This window comes from Perca fluviatilis, chromosome 5 (assembly GCF_010015445.1).
Source record: "Perca fluviatilis chromosome 5, GENO_Pfluv_1.0, whole genome shotgun sequence".
Classification (NCBI taxonomy): Eukaryota; Metazoa; Chordata; class Actinopteri; order Perciformes; family Percidae; genus Perca; species Perca fluviatilis.
Genome location: NC_053116.1, coordinates 43366707 through 43386143, shown reverse-complemented (window position 1 = coordinate 43386143; position 19437 = coordinate 43366707). Strand labels below are relative to the sequence as shown.

General features: G+C 45.0%; 2 protein-coding genes across 2 annotated transcripts in view; one reads left to right on the top strand and one right to left on the bottom strand.

The window, feature by feature from the left end:
• atp6ap1a (ATPase H+ transporting accessory protein 1a) overlaps window positions 1-19437 on the top strand; it is a 75256-nt gene that overhangs the window by 22551 nt on the left and 33268 nt on the right. The window contains exons 4-5 of the mRNA XM_039799458.1: window positions 11732-11925; window positions 18769-18809. Of these exons, the coding sequence (XP_039655392.1) occupies window positions 11732-11925; window positions 18769-18809 (235 nt within the window). The remainder of the gene's footprint in view (window positions 1-11731; window positions 11926-18768; window positions 18810-19437) is intronic.
• On the bottom strand, window positions 390-4379 carry zgc:113363 (uncharacterized protein LOC791449 homolog). The gene is made up of 2 exons (XM_039799462.1): window positions 4040-4379; window positions 390-1019 (listed from the first exon to the last, which is right to left on the bottom strand). The coding sequence occupies exons 1-2, from the start codon at window positions 4089-4091 to the stop codon at window positions 745-747; spliced, it is 327 nt and encodes a 108-aa protein (XP_039655396.1). The 5' UTR covers window positions 4092-4379; the 3' UTR covers window positions 390-744.

The following is a 19437-nucleotide window of genomic DNA, read 5'->3' as shown; positions in this document are numbered from 1 at the left end:
AGCAGGAGGTGATGGCGCCATTGACCAACAAAAACCTGGTCTAAAGTCAATAACGCAGCATTTCATTGTTATTTTAACAGAGCCAGTATAAAATGCTCTTCGGCTCGCGGCACAGCGACGACACTATGCTTGTTACACACACGGGGACACACCACACACACACACACACACACACACACACACACACACACACACATGCAGAAGATTACAAATAAAAATATTACGGTGCAAATCCTCCATCATAACAGCAATGCTCCAAGGTCCAAACGAGCCTGGCTTTTAAAGGAAAAGGAAAAAAAATTTTTTTTGGAAGGAATGGGAGATGATCTCTGATTGGTTGATGAATGGGAGATGATCTCTGATTGGTTGATTGCATGTTACGCCCAAAACACACCTCTGATTAATGAACACACTAAGAACAACCCTTTAGGACCAGGCGCCCGGCACACGGACCCTTTTTACCACCGTCAGACTAGTAGAAGTGGATTTGGACACGCCCTAAACACACCTGCGCCGGGCGCTTCACACCGTGACCTCAGATCGTTAAAATAGGCCCTTAGTGCGCTGCGCCCGGTACGAGATATAGGACCCTGTGTGTCCTTTGTTCATTCAATCTGGTAAATGGAAAAACTAAGAAAGAAAGATTTCATCTTTCTGTTTTTCCAGGATGAAGCAGTAAAGTCTCCAGTGAAAAAAAGTCACTACTCTTGACATCATCTTGTAGTCCGTCTCTGATTGGCCGCTCTACGAGGGGAAGCAGATGGAGCAGCACTCCAGACAGACCTCCAGGCAGTCGGACGAGCCGCAGCAGTCCTCGAGTATCCCACAATCCAACACGGCCTGACACGCCTCCTCCGTACAGGCCGCCTCCCCCGCTGCCTCCACGCAGCAGCAGCAGCCTGCCGCCGAGTCGCAACAGCCGGCTCCGCCCACTCCACACACCAGACACTCCCCCAGGGCCGAACACATGGACAGCAGCTCGCAGAACAGGCAGGCCAGGAGACAGTGAACGCAACAGTCTGTGGAGACAGAGACAGTCAGAACAGACAGGCCAGGAGACAGTGAACGCATCAGTCTGTGGAGACAGAGACAAGCAGAACAGACAGGTGACAGTGAACGCAACAGTCTGTGGAGACAGAGACAAGCAGAACAGACAGGTGACAGTGAACGCAACATTCTGTAGAGACAGAGACCGTAAGAACAGACAGGCCAGAAGACAGTGAATGCAACAGTCTGTGGAGACAGAGGCCGTCAGAACAGACAGGCCAGGAGACAGTGAATGCAACAGTCTGTGGAGACAGAGACAAGCAGAACAGACAGGTGACAGTGAACGCAACAGTCTGTGGAGACAGAGGCCGTCAAAACAGACAGGCCAGGAGACAGTGAACGCATCAGTCTGTGGAGACAGAGACAAGCAGAACAGACAGGTGACAGTGAACGCAACAGTCTGTGGAGACAGAGACAATCAGAACAGACAGGTGACAGTGAACGCAACAGTCTGTGGAGACAGAGACCAGCAGAACAGACAGGTGACAGTGAACGCAACACTCTGTGGAGACAGAGACCGTCAGAACAGACAGGCCAGAAGACAGTGAATGCAACAGTCTGTGGAGACAGAGGCCGTCCAGAGCAGACAGGCCAGGAGACAGTGAACCATCAGTCTGTGGAGCAGAGACGAGAAAAACAGAACATGACAGTGAAAACGCACCCAGTCTGTGGAGACAGAGACAATCAGAACAGACAGGTGACAGTGAACGCAACAGTCTGTGGAGACAGAGACAAGCAGAACAGACAGGTGACAGTGAACGCAACACTCTGTGGAGACAGAGACCGTCAGAACAGACAGGCCAGAAGACAGTGAATGCAACAGTCTGTGGAGACAGAGGCCGTCAGAACAGACAGGCCAGGAGACAGTGAATGCATCAGTCTGTGGAGACTGAGACAAGCAGAACAGACAGGTGACAGTGAACGCAACAGTCTGTGGAGACAGAGACAGTCAGAACAGACAGTTGACAGTGAACGCAACAGTCTGTGGAGACAGAGACCGTCAGAACAGACAGGAGACAGTGAATGCATCAGTCTGTGGAGACAGAGACAGTCAGAACAGACAGGTGACAGTGAACGCAACAGTCTGTGGAGACAGAGACCGTCAGAACAGACAGGCCAGGAGACAGTGAACGGTGTATACTGCTACCTATAGGCATGTCTCTACAGTCCTATTAGGAGTTAAACATAGCGCTGTATACTGCTACCTATAGGCATGTCTCTACAGTCTTATTAGGAGTTAAACATAGCGCTGTATACTGCTACCTATAGGCATGTCTCTACAGTCCTATTAGGAGTTAAACATAGCGCTGTATACTGCTACCTATAGGCATGTCGCTACAGTCTTATTAGGAGTTAAACATAGCGCTGTATACTGCTACCTATAGGCATGTCGCTACAGTCTTATTAGGAGTTAAACATAGCGCTGTATACTGCTACCTATAGGCATGTCGCTACAGTCTTATTAGGAGTTAAACATAGCGCTGTATAATGCTACCTATAGGCATGTCCCTACAGTCTTATTAGGAGTTAAACATAGCGCTGTATACTGCTACCTATAGGCATGTCACTACAGTCTTATTAGGAGTTAAACATAGCGCTGTATAATGCTACCTATAGGCATGTCCCTACAGTCCTATTAGGAGTTAAACATAGCGCTGTATACTGCTACCTATAGGCATGTCTCTACAGTCCTATTAGGAGTTAAACATAGCGCTGTATACTGTTACCTATAGGCCTGTCACTACAGTCCTATTAGGAGTTAAACATAGCGCTGTATACTGCTACCTATAGGCATGTCTCTCCAGTCTTATTAGGAGTTAAACATAGCCTTCTTACTACCTATAGGCCTGTCACTACAGTCCTATTAGGAGTTAAACATAGCTGGCTACTGCTACCTATAGGCATGTCTCTCAATTCTATAGGAGTTAAACATAGCTGTATACGCTACCTATAGGCATGTCTCTACGTCTTATTAGGAGTTAAACAATAGCTGTATACTACTACCTATAGGCATGTCGCTACAGTCTTATTAGGAGTTAAACATGCGCTGTATACTGCTACCTATAGGCATGTCTCTACAGTCTTATTAGGAGTTAAACATAAGCTGTATACTGCTACCTATAGGCATGTCTCTACAGTCTTATTAGGAGTTAAACATAGCGTGTATACTGCTACCTATAGGCATGTCGCTACAGTCTTATTAGGAGTTAAAAATAAACATGTATACTGCTACCTATAGGCATGTCTCTTACTAAGCTACCTATAGGCATGTCGCTACAGTCTTATTAGGAGTTAAACATAGCGCTGTATACTGCTACCTATAGGCATGTCTCTACAGTCTTATTAGGAGTTAAACATAGCGCTGTATACTGCTACCTATAGGCATGTCACTACAGTCTTATTAGGAGTTAAACATAGCGCTGTATAATGCTACCTATAGGCATGTCACTACAGTCTTATTAGGAGTTAAATATAGCGCTGTATACTGCTACCTATAGGCATGTCTCTACAGTCTTATTAGGAGTTAAACATAGCGCAGTATACTGCTACCTATAGGCATGTCGCTACAGTCTTATTAGGAGTTAAATACCGCCTAATTAGTTATTTTGTAGCTTGTGCAGCTGAAATTGGCTAGAGACGCTCGGTTGCTATATGACAACAATGGCTTTAAGCCGAGTCTTGAGCAGAAAGCAGAGCAGTAGCCTAACGTTAACGTTAATCAAAACTTAATTTTCATGCATCAAACTGTGAGATATATGTGTGTAATATGTCAATAACTGGGTGAATAGAATCCTAAATGTTACTAAAAATGTTACAAAAATCCATCTTTTCTTCGACTCGTAGTATCGTGTGACAAAAAGAACGCAACAACCCCGCTGGTTATTCGTTTTTCGACACGGATGTGACGTCACGCTCGAGCTACTAGTCGCGATTACAAGACAAAAAGAACGCACCATTTGTGTCACATATCACGCGCTTACAAAACACTGACCTTGTTGCCTGTTCCCTCCTTTTATCAGAGAAGACTTTTTCATTTCAGGCATTATCTCACCCTACTTTTGTAATGTCAAATCACTGTAGAACCAGATGGCCTCTTTCAAAACCCAGGGAAACGAGACAACAAGGTCAAAATCATGGACTCATGAACAATCCTGTTAGCTTACTCTCACAAATATATTCTAACAACATATAAATGTGAGGTGGTCCCAGCAGTCAGTCAGCGTTACACAGAGACAATCAGATAGAGGAGACAGTCTGCAGGGACGGCTATCGCTGTGTCCAGACCAACTGATGCTGGGATGTGTGTGTGTGTGTGTGTGTGTGTGTGTGTGTGTGTGTGTGTGTGTGTGTGTGTGTGTGTGTGTGTGTGTGTGTGTGTGTGTGTGTGTGTGTGTGTGTGTGTGTGTGTGTGTGTGAGACAGAGATAAGCAGACCTCCATGTTGAAGTTTTCGGCAGATAAACAGAGAGATGGGAGTGTGTTCAGTTTTCTGCTTTCTGTCAGACTGAAATACTATCTGTCTGTCTCTCTGTCTGTCTGTCTGTCTGTCTGTCTGTCTGTCTCTGTGTCCGTCTGTCTGTCTGCCTGTCTACAGTACATGTTGTCTTGTTCCATTACAGGTATTTAAAGTCTAAAGTCATAATGTCAAACAACAAGTAATATAGAACAGTTTTTCTGCTTCCTTTCGCAGTCTCTCCACAACTTCTCTTGATGGAGAACAGCACGTTTAGTAAATGTAGTTATGATACAGTATATGAGCGCAGTGGAGGTATGTTGTAAAAAATTAAGTTTATTTCTTATTTATTTTTATTTTTTTAATCTGTAGAGAGTCAGTTACCATTCCCACTTATACAGTAGCTATGAAAACATAAAGCCCTTAATAATTTTGTATGTATTCAACGTATGTTTTGCTGTCAGCGCCACATTGACTGCTGCTGTATAAGAGCGCTGTCGACCGTATAGGGAGGAGGTCGGGGGGGGGGAGGAGAGGGGATGTTTGGGTCATAAAACAGAGTTCACTTCCCGGGAAAACACAACACTGAGGGCTCCTGCACGCTGCCGCGCGTATGCGGAGCGCGGCTTCTGTTGCATGTGGCGTTTTCACGCCTTTACACACCAGAAAGGTGTCGACGCGGCGCTGCTGCTACTGCTACTGCTGCTCCAGAGAGCATCACCTTCTTCACAGCAGACATGTTGACTTGTCATTGTAGGAAAAGCACAGCTGAAGTTGATAACCTTAACGATGGCTCAGTTCCATCAAGTGTCCCAGTAAGATATTTCAGTGAAGTATGAACAATACCAGGCCTAAAATACTCCTAAGTGGAATGCAGCCATCAGTAATGGTTTAATACCAGGACCTCCTAAGTGGAATGCAGCCATCAGTAATGGTTTAATACCAGGACCTCTCCTAAGTGGAATGCAGCCATCAGTAATGGTTTAATACCAGGACCTCTCCTAAGTGGAATGCAGCCATCAGTAATGGTTTAATATCAGGACCTCTCCTAAGTGGAATGCAGCCATCATTAATGGTTTAATACCAGGACCTCTCCTAAGTGGAATGCAGCCATCAGTAATGGTTTAATACCAGGACCTCCTAAGTGGAATGCAGCCATCAGTAATGGTTTAATATCAGGACCTTCCTAAGTGGAATGCAGCCATCAGTAATGGTTTAATACCAGGGTCTCCTAAGTGGAATGCAGCCATCAGTAATGGTTTAATACCAGGGTCTCTCCTAAGTGGAATGCAGCCATCAGTAATGGTTTAATACCAGGACCTCTCCTAAGTGGAATGCAGCCATCAGTAATGGTTTAATACCAGGACCTCTCCTAAGTGGAATGCAGCCATCAGTAATGGTTTAATACCAGGGTCTCTCCTAAGTGGAATGCAGCCATCAGTAATGGTTTAATACCAGGACCTCTCCTAAGTGGAATGCAGCCATCAGTAATGGTTTAATACCAGGGCCTCTCCTAAGTGGAATGCAGCCATCAGTAATGGTTTAATACCAGGACCTCTCCTAAGTGGAATGCAGCCATCATTAATGGTTTAATACCAGAGTCTCTCCTAAGTGGAATGCAGCCATCAGTAATGGTTTAAAACCAGAGTCTCTCCTAAGTGGAATGCAGCCATCATTAATGGTTTGAATACACCTGTGCTTTACCTACGATGACATGTCAACATGTCTGCCATGAAAAAGGTCTATTGAACAGAGCCTTCATCGGCAAGTATAATTCTATTTCCAACTGTTGCATAAATGGTTAAATCTATGACGAGAGTGTTCCTGACTGAACTAGGCGTTTTGGTCCGTGAACAGTAAACAGTCGGCGCCTCATGACGCTCACTTTTTCACGCTGAGCTCATCGAGTTTGTTGCTCTCATAACTGGCTAACGGGATCCAAACAAAGGTTCATTCATGCTAATAGCTAACTGTTAGCCTGCTTGTAGTCTCGCATTGCCAGACCTCCTCCACATCGCTGCGGAGGAAGGTCTGGCTGGGCCACGGTGCCTCTGCTAAATAGCCTCTGGAGGGAACTTGTTTTGGTGGAACATGTGGATGTTCAAAAGTAGTTTTAGTCGTGCAACAGAAAACTCAGATTGGACAGATAGTCTAGCTAGCTGTCTGGATTTACCCTGCAGAGATCTGAAGAGCAGTTAACCATAGTCCTCACAAATCAGCCGGAGGTTAGAACCCCAACACAGAGACAGAGGAAGGGGGACGCACATCCGGCCGAAATAAATGATATCCAGCGGATGTTCCGTCGGCAACGGAGCAATCCCGGAAGTGGAACGTACAGGATACAGACTATACTGAAGCTGTAACATTTTCTCGGCTAAATCTAGTCGTAGATTTAGATACCCTAACGTCAGAACCAACCGAGCAAAAAACTCATTCATTCCTATGGCAATAACCCAATTAAATAAGTTGTAGGGAGGGGGTATGACTCGGGTAATAGATGCCAAGTAGGATAATGTGCAGTAGTTTTTATTTTATTTATTTATGACATTATATATTATATATATATATATATATTATGGCAATATACTCCTTTTATTGTATTTAATTTATTGATGTGTTAGATAAATAGCGCTGGAGATGTCTGGTTCAATGTTTGTGTTGTGGATTATGTGTCAATATACCTGTACTGGACAACTAATAGCCTCTCGGGGACATTAAAGTTTTCTAAGTCTAAGTCTAACTGTAAAGTTGCTAAACTCAACTGTCATGTGAGCGATCGGTCGCCTAATTTCAGAGGAGATCATAGGAACCCCTTCGTGAGAAAATGTACAGGACGTGAGTGGAGGCCAGCGGGCATTTCTGACTATATCTGAACTTAGAAAACCTTTTGATTTCACCTTCAGCAAACTCAGAGATCAAACCTGATTGGCTCACCGTCTCCAGCCACCTCCTTAATGTGGTCGGCGTCCGTCTTAACGGAGGCGTGGCTTCTAGTGGAGGAGAGACGCTTCTGATTGGTGCTGTGCCGACGCTGATCATGGCGAGGATGATGGTGATGATGAGGAGGAGGAAGGCTGCAGTTGGGTCTGTTACAGGCGGACCCCCGAGACGGAGGAGGAGACGCAGGAGGAGGAGGAGGAGAGGTGAAGGAGGAAGATGGAGGAGTACAGATGGGAGGAGGAGACACTGATGAGCTGTCCACACCTGAGAAGTGACATCAGAGGTGACATCAGAGGTGACATCAGACCGAGACTGATGTCAGATTCAGGTACAGAGAAGTAGAATACCCTTGGGCCTTTATATGGACCATCATGGGACCTTATTTTGGAAAGAATATGTCTGGTATGAACTAGAGGATGGATACCTGGCCCGAGCCCGACAGTACCCGACTTTAAATATGTGTAAATATAATAATATAATATAATAATAATAATAATAATAATAATAATAATATGACTGTAAATATTAATGGACAAAGCATCCGGTTCGGCGAAGTGCTGCAAATGCCTAAGTGCCTTAAACCTGCATTATATCTGAATTCCCGCAGGGGGAGACTCCTTAAACCTGCATTATATCTGAATTCCTGCAGGGGGAGACTCCTTAAACCTGCATTATATCTGAATTCCTGCAGGGGGAGACTCCTTAAAGCTGCATTATATCTGAATTCCTGCAGGGGGAGACTCCTTAAACCTGCATTATATCTGAATTCCTGCAGCGGGAGACTCCTTAAACCTGAATTATATCGGAATTCCTGCAGGGGGAGACTCCTTAAACCTGCATTATATCTGAATTCCTGCAGGGGGAGACTCCTTAAACCTGCATTATATCTGAATTCCTGCAGGGGGCGACTCCTTAAACCTGCATTATATCTGAATTCCTGCAGGGGGCGACTCCTTAAACCTGCATTATATCTGAATTCCTGCAGGGGGAGACTCCTTAAACCTGCATTATATCTGAATTCCTGCAGGGGGCAACATGTGTCTCTGTGTCTCTGTGTCTATGAGAAAGTGACCCACTTCTCACTTGATTTATTACCTCAGTAAACATTTTCATAATGAGTTTATGGTCTCAATCGCTAGTTTTAAATCTTCTGCAACACAGCATGATGTTAATTTTTTTAATCATTGTCTCTGTTGATTTTAAAATCGGCGATAAAGCAGGGGGTGTTTTAGGGCGTGGCTATGATGTGATTGACAGTGAAAGTGTGTAACGTAACGTAGAGTGTAAGGTCTCCTCCCTCTCTCCTCCCTCTCGTCTAAAAATCGTCACATCCCCAACCACGATGGCTGCGCCGGTAACGGCAAACTGGACGACTCATAGCAGATCTCCACCAACCAATGGGTGACATCACACACGCTCTGTCCGTTAATATTATACAGTCTATGGTTCGGACAGATATTTAGAAATGATGGTCTGGTTCGCCGGTCACATCAGCTTGATGAGGCATTTGTTGTAAATGGTGCTGCAGCCCTTTAAGAGAGCTCAGTGTGTGTGTGTGTTTGTGTGTATGTTTGTGTTTCTAGTGTGTTGTGTGTGTGAGCCGCGTGTGTGTTTGTGTGTGTATGTTTGTGTTTCTATGTGTGTGTTGTGTGTGTGAGCGCGGTGTGTGTGTTTGTGTAAAAGCGCGTGTGTGCGTGTATGTTTGTGTTTCTATGTGTGTGTGTGTGTGTGTGAGCGTGTGTGTGTTTGTGTGTGTGCGTGTGTGCGTGTGCACGGTGTGTGATGTTTGCGGTTGTGTGTGTGTGTGTGCGTAGTGTGTGTGTGTGTGTGTGTGTGCTGTGTGTGCATGTGTGTGTGTGTGTTTGTGTGTGTGTGCGTGTGTGTGTGTGTATGTTTGTGTGTGTATGTTTGTGTGTGTGTGTGTGTGTGTGTGTGTGTGAGTGCTGTGTGTGTGTGTATGTTTGTGTGTGTGTGTGTGTGTGTGTGTGTGTGGAAAGTGGGCAGAAATATTAACGTGCGCTGATGACCTCATCTGTTGACATTTCTGAATGCCTTCCTACAGTTGTTTACAGTTTTTTTTCGATTGCTAAACAACAGTGGGCACAACTGGAGTCACATGTGCAAAACTCTAACTACAGTCTGCACAGCAGCAGTTCATGTGGACCAAATTCTAGTTCGTTTTTCATCGCTTGAAAACAGTTTTCAAAACTCTACACACTTATCCCATGACTTTAACCACAACGTGCACAACACTGTAGATTTACTGCGCTTTGTTCAGATGCTAACACACTGCTGTCAAAACTGTAAACCACACATTCAAAACAGAATAGATTCCAGTCTGGGAATTCTTTATCTGAAAGGCTAAGCAGGTGTCTTGTTTTAGACTAGTTAGTGAACATATATGGTATTTATACAGAGAAAGCTCAGAAAGCCTTTTTTGTATACAAACACCAAATAAGAATGAAACAATTATACACTGTAATGTTTGAGAGAAACAGGTAACAGATCAAAGACACCAACATGTCCAGGTAAGATGTCTGAGGTTATATACACAGCTATACACTATATCTTTACTATAGTAAAACTGCGTTCTTACTGTTTTTCAAAACGTAATGGAGGTGAAAGCAATGGAAACACCACATTCATTAGTATTTAGAGATGATGCAGACATCCAATGTGATGAAGAAAACTTGCCACATGATGCTGGAGAGAGGCAGGATTAGTCACACTATTCTCTGGTACTGTTAAGTATGTACCTTTTAGTTTTAGTGCACAGGAAAAATACTATATTGAGAGAAAACTGCTGATTTTTCATTCCTTCTTGTTTACCTTATGTAAAAGTGGTATGCTATACAATCTATACTATCTTTTCCTTAAATAGAAGCTGTTGAATAGTGTCAAGTCCTCAAATTGTTCAAACTGTAGAATTAGAGAAAGTTTGTAATTTCTGTACTTTACTGGTGTTTGATGCTAGTGTTTATACCCTCAGTGTTCTGGTGATGACAGTGTGTGTGTGTGTGTGTGTGTGTGTGTGTGTGTGTGTGTGTGTGTGTGTGTGTGTGTGTGTGTGTGTGTGTGTGTGTGTGTGCGTGTGTGTGTGTGTGTATCTGTTTGTGTGTGTGTGTGTGTGTGTGTGTGTGTGTGTGTGTGTGTGTGTGTGTGTGTGTGTGTGTGTGTGTGTTATCTCAGTGAGGCTTGTGCATATTGTTTGGCTGCACTGAGCCTGTTTTCAAGATGTGTGTTAGGAGTTTTGTTGCTTTGAATGAGTTTGCAGGTAATGTGAACTGTTTAGCTCAGGTGACTGTTGGTAGTGCAGACTGTAGTTTCAGTTTTGCACATGTGACTCAGTTATTATATGTCGTTTAACAATCGGAAAAACTGTAATAAAAGCTCCACACAAACAAGCGAGATGTTAAAGGTATAGTGGAGGATTATCGAATTTTGAAAGAACGCCCTCTCCACTTTTTGAAAAAATGCACTCCTTAACCTCTCCCTGCTCGAGAGGAGCATACAATGTGATGTGCTGCGAGAGTGCACCTGTTTACAAGTTGCTGTCGGCATGGTTCACACAAAGCCACTTTCAGAAAAGAAGATTTGCACTTTTCACAAATTGAGATGTTTACCGTGTGTGTCTGCGGTGCGTGACTTATTACCAGGGCTATGCGTTAATCACTTAACACATCAGCTTTCCAATACTTGGTAGTTTTAAATGGATTTCTCCAAATATGCATGCAAACTTTACCCTGTCGAGTAGAAACTTGTGACTGAGGCATCAGTGGAGAGCCCACTTTCACCGTGAGGACTGTTTAGAGACCATGGTGACGGCAGGTTAACGTTAACTGATCCCTATACGCAAAACAACGTTATATCATAACTGATAGGGGAACCCAGCAACGGAAATTAGGAGATTTTCCTCCATTTTCTCTGAACTAATGTTTTGGTAGGAACAAAAGTTTACATCGTATGTTTCTCTGGAATCAGCCAGCACGAAGGACGTCTATATTCCGATGATTGTTGGCATTTGCTGCTGCTTGCCGCTGAGCCGCGTCATAGCTCATTACCATAAAGTTGACATACTTTCAACTTTCTGATTGACGCTCTGGTCACTCAAAACGCGACCCGACAGATTTGTCGCTCCTTGCAGCTGAGAGAAGCTTCCATTGAAAACGAACGACTTCCAGTAACTTTTAGAAGCTGGCGGACGGGCGGTGCAATACAGTAAGCATCTCTGTCTCTCAGGACGCTCTGATGTCCTCTGGAGTTATTCTCTAACACATGTTTGTCTCTGCAGGATGCTCTGATGTCCTCATCTTCCCCCCTGGTGTTAGCGTCCGTGTCCTGGCCGGCCTCCAGCGCTGTGATTGGCCAGCTGCAGGACCAGTTGGAGACGTCCCCTCTGTACATGGATCCTGAGACTCTGAGCCAGCTGAAACTCAACGCGTCCTCGCCGGCGCTGCTGGTGTTCAGGCTGCCGTACGGCGGCGGGTACGTACTAACCCTAACCCCCTAACCTGGGTACGTACTAACCCTAACCCAACGCTTCATAGATCCTTGCACGTAAAGCCCAACCACAGCTCAACAACACATAATCAGAGAGGGAAATAATAACTGAACACTGATTAAAGATGGAGTCTGGACACATCTCCTCGCGGCTGGCTGGCTGACGTTCTGTTTGTTCAGATGGTCAAAATCAGCTGCTCTAAAAACGGAAACACACAAAACCAAAGGACTCTGTTCTGCTGCTCACAGGACAGGAAGCATGGAGAGAGAGAGTAGAGAGGTCTGGACCTCTTTCTCCACCTTAAGATAAATATAGCATCTACCCAGAGCTGTGAAGATGTTTCTGCACTTTGTGTGTCAGCTTGTGTCAAATGAAGAATACAACGTGACTGATGACGTCTGAAGCTTCAGAAACCGATGTATTCATATGTTTATATATACAGTATATAAATTATAACAGATTCATTCATTTCAACACAGTCAGTAATGAACTGGAGAAGTTTGATCTGTTAATTAAGATATTTTACCTGTTCACCTGCAGTCTGAGTAATTCACACTGACTCCTGGATCTCTCTCTCTCTCTCTCTCTCTCTCTCTCTCTATATATATATATATATATATATATATATATATATATATTCAAAAATCCGGGATATACACGAGAAAGACATAAGAACATTTCCACCTTGATAATTTAATCACATTGTGACTCATATAAAATATATATACGATATAAAATGTTTGATAAATATCAAACTACACCAATAATTACTTTCATTTAATGCAAACAATGTTTCCTGTCAGCAAACATATTTTATATGTCTGGATTTCTGGATTATTTTATTTTACTTCTAATCAGAAAAGATGTTTTAATAATACGCAGGCTTGTTGGACTTCTGCTCCAGCTCCCCCCCAACCCACACACACACACACACACCCTTTGATTATACATCTACAATAACTTCCTCTTTGTTCTTCCCAGTGTCTCATAGTTGTCTCCTCTCTCTCTCTCTCTTTTTCTTTTCTCTCTCTCTCTCTCTCTCTCTCTCTCTCTCTCTCTCTGTCTCTGTGTGAGCGGATGCGGAGTGAGTGTGCAGAGTGAGTCTCAGGAGCGTGTGAGTTTCTATCTTTGTTTTCTCTTTTTATTTTGGGTTTTGTATGTGTTTATTTGGTTGTGTGGTGGTTAATTATTAGTTGGTGGAGGGTTTAGTTCGGTAGTTTGGTTGTCAGCCGGGTATAATGCCCGTGGCGGGCGGCCATGCGGTGTTAGAGAAGCTAACACCGGTACGCGGTGAGGATTTCCCCCCTGCATATGGGCTGTTCAGTGGAGGAGGCCAGCTATGCTGTCGGGGAGGTAGTGGGGTTTGACAGTGTGCTGTCGGCCTCGTGTGAACAGGGCCGTGGTGATTTTCCTGGATGATGGGTGGTAAATGGGGAAGGTGGGGGGGAAAAAAGGGGGGGATCCGGGATACTTTCACCGCGGTTCTCCCGCTGGTGAGCCCGGCTAAACGGATCACCGTTTCAAACGCTCCTCCGTTCATTAAAACTGACGATTTGGCCAGAGAGCTGTCGCGGTACGGCCAGCTGATGTCTCCCATTAAAATGGTTCCGCTCGGGTGCAAGTCACCAAAACTCAGGCACGTAATGTGTCACAGAAGACAAGTCTTCATGATTTTAAAGGACAACGCGGCGGATCTAAATTTAACGTTCAGTTTTAAAGTTGACGGCTTTAGTTATGTTGTGTTTGCAACGTCGGATACGATGAAGTGTTTTGGATGCGGGGAGGAGGGTCATTTGGTCTGTTCCTGTCCGCGCCGGCCGGCCCCCGGTCCCGCGGATCCGGCCCCCGGTCCCGATGGGCCGGGCGGTTTGGCGGAGACGGCCCCCGGTCCCGATGGGCCGGGTGGTTCGGCCGATCGGGCCGCAGAGCCGCCTCCGGGGGGCTCAGACTCGGATGTTGCGCCTCCTGCGGCTGACTCAGACTCGGCAGGTGTGCAACAGAGTGCAGAAACTGCACAGGTTACAGAAACAGACACGCAGGAAAAAGAGAGAGATGTTGAACATAGTGAGAGTGTAAACGAAGGCCATGACCAGTCTAATGACAAAGCAGACAATAACAAACAGACAGGGAAAAAGAAAGGCAGTGCTAAAGGAAAAGGCTGCAGTCAGGAGGTTATTAATGTGGCTGATGTTGATTTGGCTGAAAATCTGTCTGAAGAGATGGAGATCATTAAAGGTTCCAGCAAAAGAAAAAGCAGTGCTCACAAGGAGCAGAGTGAGGCAAAAGCTAAAAAGCTGCTGGAGGATCTGAGTGATGAGGATGAGGATGATGAGGAGGAATGTGAGTGGACTGCATCCCAAGCAGAAGAGTTAACTCTTTATCCTCTGGATAAAATTAAGAAGTTCCTGCAGGACACTAAAGGGATCAAGGCAGTTAAGACTGAGCAGTTCTTCCCTGATCTCAGAGGGTTCATCAGGTCTGTGGCCTGGCTCAGGACAGATACAGAAGGGTTCACTAAACAAGAGGGTTACCGCCTCAAGAAACTGGTCACCAAAGTCAGAGCTCAACTGATTGAGGATGATGATTAGGTGTAATATGTTTCTCCACATACATGTGTGTGTTTTTGTTTTTGCTCTTTCCTTTTTAATGGCGGAACTAAAAATTGGATCTTTAAACATTAATGGAGCAAGAAGCGATGTTAAAAGAGCTTCTCTTTTTAAACTGATGGAGCTCAAAGCTCTTGATGTTATTTTTTTGCAAGAGACTCACAGTGATGTGGAGAATGAGAGTGAGTGGAGGAAGCAGTGGCCGGGGGAGGTTATTCTCAGCCATAAGGCCTCCAACAGTGGGGGGGTCGGGGTGCTCTTCTCTAAGGGCTTTCGGCCCTGCTCCTTTAGTGTGGAGGAGATCATGTGTGGGCATATCATAAAAATTAAGGTTCAGTATGAAAATGTAAACCTTATTTTTATAAATGTGTATGCTCCAGTTCTGGCCGTTGAACGAATGACTTTTTTAAACCTTTTGTGTGATGTCATTCAGGATTGTACTGATGGTTTTTTGTTTTTGGGAGGTGATTTTAATTGCACAGAGAACCCCACTTTAGACCGAAACCACCTGGAGACTCATCCTGCCTCCTCAGCCCGACTCAGGTGTCTGATGGAGGGCTGTGAGCTGAAGGATGTGTGGAGAGGGTTTCACCTGAACGCCAGGCAGTACACCTGGAGTCACTCCAGAGACAACATGTTGTCTTTGGCCAGGCTGGACAGGTTTTATTGTTTTAAACACCATTTTGGTGTTTTTAAGCAGTGTGTAATTAATCCTGTTGGTTTTAGTGACCATTGTCTTGTCCAGTGCTTTGTTTATATTCAAAATGTAAAATTGCACAGCGCATATTGGCACTTTAATACTGGACTTTTAAACGATAACTCTTTTAAAGAGGGGTTTGCGTGTGTGTGGGGTATACACCGGAGCCAAAAGTCCAGTTTCCCATCGTTGCAGCAGTGGTGGGATATTGGGAAGGTTCAGGTGAAACTTTTTTGTCAGCAATATACTCGCAATGTCACCAAGCACATTACCAGGTCTCTTCAAGACCTGGAGATAGAAGTAGTGGAGTTACAGGAGTTGGTGGATTCCACAGGACATCAAGGGCATGTTGAAGCTCTTAAAGTCAAAAAGCCGCTTTAGCCAACCTGTTGGGCATCACAGCACAGGGGGCTCTGGTCCGCTGCCGCTTCATGAACGCCTCCCAGATGGATCCCCCTCGCAGTTCTTCTTTGGTCTAAGCAGAAGGCACGGGCAAGAAAGATCATCCACTCGCCCGCTCTGCAGATGGAGGTACGATCACGGGACGCCTGAGATCAGGAGGTATGCCACCTCGTTTTATAAAGACCTGTTCGAGAGGAGTATGTGGAAGACGCGCGAGTCTGCTGCTCTTTTTCTACGATGGCCTTCCTCAGGTGGGAGCTGATAACAACACGGTGCTGGACGACCAACTGTCCCTGAACGAAGCTGCATGTGGCTCTGATGAGCCTGGGGCGGGAAGGCACCAGGCATCGACGGGCTGCCTGTGGATTTTTATAAGACCTTCTGGCCCGTGGTTGGAGAGGATCTGCTGGAGGTGTTCCAGGACAGCCTGAGCAGAGGACGTCTGCCGCTGAGCTGCAGAAGGGCAGTCATCACCCTGCTGCCGAAGAAGGGAGATCTGCAGGAGATAAAGAACTGGAGACCTGTTTCTCTGCTGTGTGGGGACTACAAGATCCTGTCCAAGGCTCTCGCTTCTCGGCTTCGGGAGGTGATGAGTGAAGTGGTTCATATCGACCAGACCTACTGTGTGCCCGGCAGGTTAATGAGTGATAATATCACTCTAGTTCGGCATGTTTTGGACGTCTCTAGCTCACTGGGTATGGATACTGGTCTTATTTCCATAGACCAGGAAAAGGCTTTTGACCGGGTTGAACATCAGTACTTGTGGCACACGCTCAATGCTTTTGGCTTCAGCCCAGGTTTCATAGCTAAGATTCGGGTACTGTACCGTGACATTGCGAGTATATTGAAGGTTAATGGTGGTTTGGCTGCACCTTTTAATGTGCAGAGAGGGGTACGGCAGGGATGCTCTCTGTCGGGGATGCTTTATTCCCTGGCGATTGAGCCTCTGCTTCATAAGCTCAGGAATGAACTTTTGGGTGTCTATTTCCCTGGGTGTGCTTCAGCTGTTAAACTTTCAGCTTATGCTGACGATGTCGTGATTGTTTTAAATAAACAAGCAGATATCAATACTTTGGTAGCGAATGTGAGTGTTTTTAATCACATCTCTTCTGCCAAGGTTAATTGGGCTAAGAGTGAAGCGGTGGTGGTGGGGGATAGGTTGCAGGGCACTCTATCTCTCCCAGGAGGGCTAACATGGAAAAAAGGAGGGATAAAGTATTTGGGAGTGTTTTTGGGTGAGGACTGTGTGTTGGAAAAAAACTGGGATAACGCTCTGGAGAAGATAGAAGGCCGGTTAAAGAAATGGAAGTGGCTCTTACCGAGCATGTCCTACAGAGGGAGGACTCTGGTTATTAACAATCTGCTGGCTTCCTCTCTGTGGCATAAACTGTCTTGTGTGGACCCCCCTTCTAATTTGCTTGCTAAAATTCAAGCTGTTTTAGTTAATTTCTTTTGGGACAAGCTGCACTGGATTCCCCAGTCTGTTCTGTTCCTTCCACTGGAAGAAGGAGGACAAGGACTGGTACATTTGGCCAGCAGGGGCGCTGCTTTCCGCCTGCAGTTCCTCCAGAGGCTGCTCTATGGCCCTAAGGACCTGGTCTGGAGACCTCTGGCCCACTGGGTGCTGAACAGTTTTAAAGGTTTTAGATTAACGGATTCGCTGTTCCTGATGGACGCCAGGAAGCTGAGTGTCCAGTTTTTACCTCCTTTCTATCGAGGCTTGTTCACCGTGTGGAAGCTGGTGGTCAAGGAGAGACGGCTGCAAGGAGACTCCCTACACTGGCTGCTGCAGGAGCCGGTGGTCTACGGGGACCGGCTGGATTACCCCTGCTGGGCTGGTTCAGGAGCCGGTGGTCTACGGGGACCGGCTGGATTACCCCTGCTGGGCTGGTTCAGGAACCGGTGGTCTACGGGGACCGGCTGGATTACCCCTGCTGGGCTGCTGCAGGAGCCGGTGGTCTACGGGGACCGGCTGGATTACCCCTGCTGGGCTGGTTCAGCCATCACGGACACGTTCTGCAGAGCACGGGTGCTCACCTTGGGGACGGTGGTGGACATCACAGGACATAAACTAGACAATGCTGCTGCTTTGGCAGCTGTTCTGGGGGTGAGATCCGTCAGGATCATCACCAAACTGTTGGATTACTGGAAGCAAAAACTGACCGGACATGAATCCATCATGTTGGAGCAATATACTGGTGGTCTGACCACACCTCAGACTGAGGACTCCTTCCCTGATTTATGTGTCTGTCCATGTCTGGATCACTATGTTGGTCGTTTTTTAAATGTAAAGCACTGCATTTTAGACATGAAGGAGGTGAAAGGGAAGGGTTTTTATAAAATGATGGTGCTGTGCTTAAATAAAAGTAAGCTCCACCAACGGGTTGACACACCGTGGCGAGGGCATCTGGGTTGGTCGGCTGATGTCCAGCCTGTGTGGAGGAGTTTATATAAGCCCCCGTTAACAAAAAGAGTAGCTGACCTTCAGTGGAGAGTGCTACATGGGATAGTGGCAGTCAATAAGTTTGTGTCTGTAATTAGTCCTGGTGCTAGTGATAAATGTCCCTACTGTGATGAGACAGAAACTGTGTTTCATTGTTACTGTGAGTGTGTGCGTCTGCCTCCGTTGTTCTTACTGCTGGAGAAGTTGTTCAGTAAGGTAGGGGAGGTCTTCTCTAAAAACATGTTCATCCTTGGGTTCAGGTATAGTAAAATTGCTAAATATAAATGTCAGTTGTTGAATTTCATCCTGGGCCAATCAAAGATGGCGGTGTATGTGAGTAGGAAGAGGAAGGTAGAGGACTCTGTTGATGTTAATGTAAATCTCCTGTTTGCTCGGATGGTGAAAGCCAGAATCTGGATTGATTTTAATTATTATGCAGAGATGAAGGATGTGGATGAGTTCAGGGTGATCTGGGCTCATGGTGATGTGTTGTGCTCTGTTGAAGGAGACCAGCTCCTCTTCTCTCAGGAGATGATGTCATGTAGTTGAGTGTTTATGTCTGTATGTATTTATTGGCCTGTTGAACAGTTTTTTTTGTAAATAACAGGAGGGAACATTGATTAAATAAAGTTCCTTTAAAAATCAAAAATCTCTCTCTCTCTCTCTCTCTCTCTCTCAGTTCTGATTTGATGTCTGCCAAAGAGATTCTCAGTGGAAACGGTAAGTCGTCTTTAACTTCATGACTCAGCTCATGTTAACACGTTAAACCATCCAGGATTACTGGTCTACCCTAACCCTCTCATTTATTCAGGTTTTTCTGTGTGTATGTTTTTAACCCTCATGCCCTCCTTAAAAAAACTTACTCTCGACACCTTCGAGGCAAAAATGTCCACGCACACAAAAACTGTTATTAAATCATCATATATCAATATTTGTTTCTGCTTTTTTTCATAAATCACTTAAACAACTTGTAACCTAATCAAAACTACCAAACATTCAATCATTTTCAGGATTTTAACCCTTTAAATGCCAGTTTATGTATTTGAAGTATTTCATTTTTTATTACAAAAAACACAAAAAATGATTTTTTTTCCAGATAATGAATAATATCTAGATTTGGCTTTGGTGGGGATTAGAGGCTTGGATATGTCAAAGATAAGCAACAAAATTAATTTGATTGCATTAGTATTTTTTACATAGTTCCAGATACTCCCTTTCGACACCTTCGAGGCAAAAATGTACATGTCCAAAAAACTGTTATTAAATCATCATATATCAATATTTATTTCTGCTTTTTTTTCATAAATCACTTAAACAACTTCTAAATTGCTCAAAACTACCAAACATT

Bases quoted from the DNA above. Each gene is read 5' to 3' on its own strand.
- zgc:113363 (XM_039799462.1), bottom strand. From the start codon at position 4,091: ATGCCTGAAATGAAAAAGTCTTCTCTGATAAAAGGAGGGAACAGGCAA. The intron at 1,020-4,039 runs GTCAGTGTTTTG...CTGTCTCCACAG, and splicing joins AGGAGGGAACAGGCAACAAG to ACTGTTGCGTTCACTGTCTC.